Source organism: Eulemur rufifrons, chromosome 29 (assembly GCF_041146395.1).
Source record: "Eulemur rufifrons isolate Redbay chromosome 29, OSU_ERuf_1, whole genome shotgun sequence".
Lineage (NCBI taxonomy): Eukaryota > Metazoa > Chordata > Mammalia > Primates > Lemuridae > Eulemur > Eulemur rufifrons.
In genome coordinates, this window is record NC_091011.1 from 6,374,503 (window position 1) to 6,380,885 (window position 6,383).

General features: G+C 36.7%; 1 protein-coding gene across 1 annotated transcript; it reads left to right on the forward strand.

Moving 5' to 3' along the window:
- Positions 1–1,460: 1,460 nt before the first annotated feature.
- FIGNL1 (fidgetin like 1) lies at positions 1,461–4,093 on the forward strand. Its single transcript, XM_069462279.1, has 2 exons — positions 1,461–1,478; positions 2,056–4,093. The coding sequence occupies exon 2, from the start codon at positions 2,069–2,071 to the stop codon at positions 4,091–4,093; it is 2,025 nt and encodes a 674-aa protein (XP_069318380.1). The 5' UTR covers positions 1,461–1,478; positions 2,056–2,068.
- Positions 4,094–6,383: the final 2,290 nt, after the last annotated feature.

Here is a 6,383-nt window from a genome sequence, read left to right on the forward strand (position 1 = left end):
CAGCCTCAGCCTCCCAGTATGTTTAGCCACTGCACCTGGCTGTTAAATTGACTTAGAAATGATGAACAGGACAGTGGCTGTGTCATTGATCAGTGATGGCCAAACAGTTTTTGGTTATCCATATCCATATTTGTTGGATACATGATTGAGTTGAAAGGAAGTAAGGCATAGGTGAATGTTGAGAGAAAAGGTAAAGGTGGAAAGGAGAGAAAGGAGGGGATTCTGGGAATAGTGACTAGAACTCTGAGCTATTGAGCTAATCTCAGGATTGCAGATGATAAAGTGAAATGAAGCCCTTGAGAGGAAGGGGATGATCATAGTAATTGTGCAAGTTAGTGACAAATGTTTTCCAAGTCACCTCTCTTTCAATTTCTCATTTCTAGTATTTCATAAAGGAGTTTAAAATAAGAGTTAAAATGCTATAGTAAAAAGAAGTATGAACTGCTTCAAGGGAGGTCAGTTCTAGCTTTATAGTTTTAAACAAATTATAGTCTCACTGGATCTTATTTTTTTTTAACAAAGATTTATGAACACCTATTTACAATGTGACAAACTGTTTGCAAGGCATTATGGGAGATACTAAGCTGTACTAAACATGGCTCTTGAACTAAAAGAACCTATTGATTATTAAGCTATACTTCCAGGTAATTTAGAAGGTAAAATTTCAAATGCATCTTTATTGTAATGCTCTTAGGAAACAAGAGGTTTGTTGTTTTTTTTTTTTATTTTGAGACAGTCTCACTCTGTTGCCACAGCTAGAGTGCCGTGGCATCTGCCTAGCTCACAGCAACCTCAAACTCCTGGGCTCAAGCGATCCTACCCAAGTAGCTGGGACTGTGGCATGCACCACCATGCCCGGCTAATTTTTCTATATATTTTTAGTTGTCCAGCTAATTTCTTTCGATTTTTTTAGTAGAGACAGGGTCTCGCTCTTGCTCGGAGCTGGTCTCGAACTCCTGATCTCGAGCGATCCACCCACCTCCGCCTCCAGAGTGCTAGGATTACAGATGTGTGCCACTGCGCCCGGCCAACAAAAGGTTTTTTAAGTACATTTTTCTTGTGGATTTGCAGGCAAATTCTGTACATCCAGCAACATGATACATTCATTTACAATTCTGTTAGAATATAGCTTAATATGAAGAAGCTTATGAATATAACGAGAGAAAAAATCTAAAGTAAAAGCACTTTTTTAGTAGACTAACTAGCTTGTTCTCATTTCATGTATTGTAACAATTTCACTTTTTATTTGAAATTGGGAGATGGTGAGAGATTCTGAGGCATCCTGTTTTAGGTGTTTACTTGTGAATAAGTCATTGAAAACATTTAAATTTCATAGTTCATATTTATGATTCATGCTGATCAATCTGTGACCTAGGCTAGTAACATCAAAGAGCATTGTGTACCTGTGCATAATATCTGGAGTGAAACTGTTCGTGTTGGATTTCTGGCACCATTCATAATTGGCTGTGTCATCTCAAGTAAGTTCCTTAACTTAGCCTCAGTTTCTATATATGTGCAATAGGAATAATGACAGTTTTCAGATTATTTTTATATTCATTTCTTGATTCTCACAGTGGTTCCTCTCACTTTACAGATAAGAAAACTGAAGGCTCAGTGATAGTAAAAGGCTTAAGATCATTCATATAATTTATCTTAGAGACCAGACTTTAACTTGTGGTTTGTTTTGTTTTGTGTATCTATAGTTCCATTGTTCTTCCTTATTGCCTTTCTTTTGTTGATTAATTTTAAATCCTTTCATCTAAACCTTATGCATGTTTTCCCTATTCACAGAGAAAATTATATAACTAAAACAGTTTGTCTCATAAAAAATTATTAACTTTTTAATCTTGAAGACTTTATATCAGTGTATCTTGAATACTTGAAATCTTTGGTTAACTGGATATTTCTCTTATAAATAATATGTTCTTGTATTTTAATAAATAAAAAGTCCAGTGTACCTTTCTTCAGATTAGCAGAGATTTAAAAACTCTGTAAAGTATTACATCTTTGTTTTCTTGTTGATACTGATTCACTTTCATTTTTATAATTTGTTAGAGAACCCTCTAAAATGCAGACCTCCAGCTCTAGGTCTGTGCACCTGAGTGAATGGCAGAAGAATTACTCTGCAATTACATCTGGCACATGTCCAGGACAGAAGGCAGATGCATACCGTGCGCAGATACTGCGCATTCAGTATGCATGGGCAAACTCTGAGATTTCCCAGGTCTGTGCTACCAAACTGTTCAAAAAATACGCAGAGAAATATTCTGCAATTATTGATTCTGACAATGTTGAATCTGGCTTGAATAACTATGCAGAAAACATTTTAACTTTGGCAAGATCTCAACAAACTGACAGTGACAAGTGGCAGTCTGGATTGTCAATAAATAACGTTTTCAAAATGAGTAATGTACAGAAGATGATGCAAGCTGGCAAAAAATTCAAAGACTCTCTGTTGGAACCTGCTGATGCATCAGTGGTAATCCATAAGGAGGCCTCTGTGTTGGATCTTCCTAAATTTCGTGTTTGTGGCGGTTCTGGAGAGAGTGACCTATTACCCAATTCAACTCATGATACAGATAGGATCCAAGACTTCCCAGAGAATAATCCTTTGAAGTGTCCTCAGAGTGCCCAGCCACCTATCATGACTCACACTGTTAAGACTTGTCCTGCATTCTCAGTGCCTTTAGGTGACTCAGCCACTGCAAAATTCCATGCCACACCGTTATTTGGAAATGTCAAAAAGGAAAATCACAGCTCTCCAAAAGACAACATAGGACTAAATATGTTCTCATCTAATCAATCTTGTTTTTCTGCTGGCTGTGAAAATCCCTGGGAAAGGAAGTCTTTTTATGGTTCTGGCACCATTGATGCACTTTCTAATCCAATGGTGAATAAGGCTTTTAGTAGGACAGAAGATAATGGCCAGAAGGATAGCAGCCTGCCTACTTTTAAAACTGCAAAAGAGCAATTATGGGTAGATCAGCAAAAAAAGTACCACCAACCCCAGCGTGCATCAGGGTCTTCATATGGTAGTGTAAAAAAGTCTCTGGGAGCTAGTAGATCTCGAGGAATATTTGGAAAATTTGTTCCCCCTATACCTAAGCAAGATGGAGGAGAGCAGAATGGAGGAATGCAGTATAAGCCTCAGGGAGCAAGAACTATAGAACCAGCCCTTCCAGTTGATGAGCGCCTGAAGAACTTGGAGCCAAAGATGATTGAACTTATTATGAATGAGATTATGGATCACGGGCCTCCAGTAAATTGGGAAGATATTGCAGGAGTAGAATTTGCTAAAGCAACAATAAAGGAAATAGTTGTGTGGCCCATGATGAGGCCAGACATCTTTACTGGTTTACGGGGACCGCCTAAAGGAATTTTGCTCTTTGGTCCTCCTGGGACTGGTAAAACTCTAATTGGCAAGTGCATTGCTAGTCAGTCTGGGGCGACATTCTTTAGCATCTCCGCTTCATCCTTGACTTCTAAATGGGTAGGCGAGGGGGAGAAAATGGTCCGTGCATTGTTTGCTGTTGCAAGGTGTCAGCAACCAGCTGTGATATTTATTGATGAAATTGATTCCCTGTTATCTCAACGGGGTGATGGTGAACATGAATCTTCTAGAAGGATAAAAACAGAATTTTTAGTTCAGTTAGATGGAGCAACCACATCTTCTGAAGATCGTATTCTAGTGGTGGGAGCAACAAATCGGCCACAAGAAATTGATGAGGCTGCCCGGAGAAGATTGGTGAAGAGGCTTTATATTCCCCTCCCAGAAGCTTCAGCCAGGAAACAGATAGTAATTAATCTTATGTCCAAGGAGCAGTGTCACCTCAGTGAAGAAGAAATTGAACGAATTGTACAGCAATCTGATGGGTTCTCAGGAGCAGACATGACACAGCTTTGCAGAGAGGCTTCTCTTGGTCCTATTCGCAGCTTACAAACTGCTGATATTGCTACCATAACACCAGATCAGGTTCGGCTGATAGCGTATATTGATTTTGAAAATGCTCTTAGAATTGTGCGACCTAGTGTGTCCCCAAAAGATTTAGAGCTTTATGAAAACTGGAACAAAACTTTTGGTTGTGGAAAGTAAGTGGGGCACTTGAAGTTAAAAGATGGCATCTTTATAGTACAGTCTTTTTCATTTTTTAGCATAAGAAGCTGGGGATTTGTTAATTGTGTTTTTTAGAATATATTCTGAATTCTGTACCTCAAATAAGAATAACAGTACCTCAAATTTTACAAACAGTTGACATAGCCTATGTTAATATGTGTTTTATTTGCCTTCCAGTTATTACCTCATGTGTAAGCCTATTTAAACAAAATGAGAGTGAACTTTTTGTTTCTAAGAAGTCTTTCTTTTGAAAGCCTGTAATATGAAGAGTGAGCTCAAATTGAAACTTTTTTTTAAGTCTGAAGATTACATTTATATATGAGATCGTATACGATTAATAGTCATCTTTTATTGAAGAAAGTTCCTTTTGAAGGTGATATAATTCTTAATGTTGCCTAGTCTAGTAGTTTACATTTGAAACAGAGCATTGTTATGTAAATAGATTTAAGGTCTCAACAAAAGCTAGAGTGAAAGTGCCAGTTTTTACTTTGTTCTGCCAGTTTGTAACCTTTTATGGTTTTCTTTCCTTACTAGGACTAGCTAATGAAAGCATGTTCAGAAGTAGCAAGATGTAATCTGGTGTCACATGTATCCACAGAACTGGAAGGTGAAGAATGTTGTATTTTTTTCAGAGTGTATATGTTTAACATTAACATTTTATTTGACACTACTTCATAGCCTGTAGTATTGCTCTCGTTCAAAAATAAAGGTTTTCAGATTCTTATCAAGGACTTTTTTTTTTTAATTTTAAAATATTAAGGGGGTACAGATGTTTTTGTTACGTGGATACCTTGTATAATGCTTAAGAGAGGGCCTTGGGTGTGCCCATCACCAGAATAGTGTATGTTACAAGGTCATTGTAGAAACATTAGAAAATAGAGTTAAAAAACAGAATAAAAATCGCTGTTAATCCTACCACTTTGGAGGATACACTTTTAATACAGCACAGATTCTTCCAGATGTTTTGTTTTATACAATAGCAGGATTGTGCTATGCATCCTTTTTTGTAGCCTGCTCTTTTTCTTTAAAGTATATCATTGTTTTCCATGTTAACATATCTACAACATCTTCCCTTTTATGATTGCCTAGGATTCCATTGTCTACATGAGTTATAACTTCTTTGGTCACCTGCTAGAGGGCATTTAGGGCAGGAAATTAGGTGGTTTATCTTTTGTTTATTGTAAACAAAAATATGTTGGATGCCATTTAGTGATTTTTTTTTTTAAGTATATAATTTTTTTGAGTAAATTCTTGGATTAAAGAATATGCACATTTTTAAAGCTTTTGGCTTATTCTAAATTGTCCCCTAGAAAAAAGTAGTGCCTGCATAGAATTTTCCTCTGCACTGAATCAAAGGGACTGTTTACCTTTACCATGGCAGCAGTGGGCAGTTTTGGTGTTTGTTAGCATTGTTTTTGCAATCATTCATTCAAAAAACAACTGATAGCGTTCTGGGTACGGAAAGTAGAGTGATAAACAACACAGACATAAATCCCTGGTCCCGTGGAAGCTACATTCAAGTTCTGATGTTTTCTCTTGTGAACAGTGCAACTTGAAATGGAATTTGAAACATTTTTAATAGGTGAATTTAGACTCTGTGTGTATATAGTTTAAATTTTTATTCTCGGTCTGCTTTCTATTGTTATGTAATTTTAAAAGCTTATCGTTGCAACTTTTAGTTTTTCCCTTTGAAATATATAATTGTCTTTTATTAGTATTTGGACTTTAAACTTTTTTAGTTTTTAGTTACACAATATTTCACAGTATTCATTACTGTATCCCTTTCTATTTCTATATAAACAACACTATAACTTTAGATGCCCAGGTATTGATGTCAAGGAATTCTCTGTAGATGTTCTTTCCTGGTATTTAAGTCTCTACAGACCACTCCCACCCTCTTGGGACTTACAGGCCACTGTAGGTATTTAGATTTATCAGTGATTGTCCACTAAGTGTTAATGTTTTATTTAACTCTTTAACTTGGGCTTAATGTTTACTAATAGTTTTCCTCAATTGCAACTTCTGCCTGGCCTTACTTTCTGCTCCATTAATCACCAATTACAGGGCCACTTCCATCTGTGGCTCTTAGTTTAGATTATGTGCAAAAGAGAAAATCTAGTTGGTTCAGCTCGTCTTGGGTTAGGCGGAGCCCGTGTCTCTGGTTAGCCTGTGAAATGACTCCTGAATTAAGGTCTATTCTATTAGATAAGAATCTAAACCTGAAAGGAATAATCAGCATATTTTAAAGCTGAAAGGAAAATTTGAGCTA

Coding starts and splice junctions, on each gene's coding strand:
- FIGNL1 (XM_069462279.1), top strand. CDS start 2,069: ATGCAGACCTCCAGCTCTAGGTCTGTGCACCTGAGTGAATGGCAGAAG.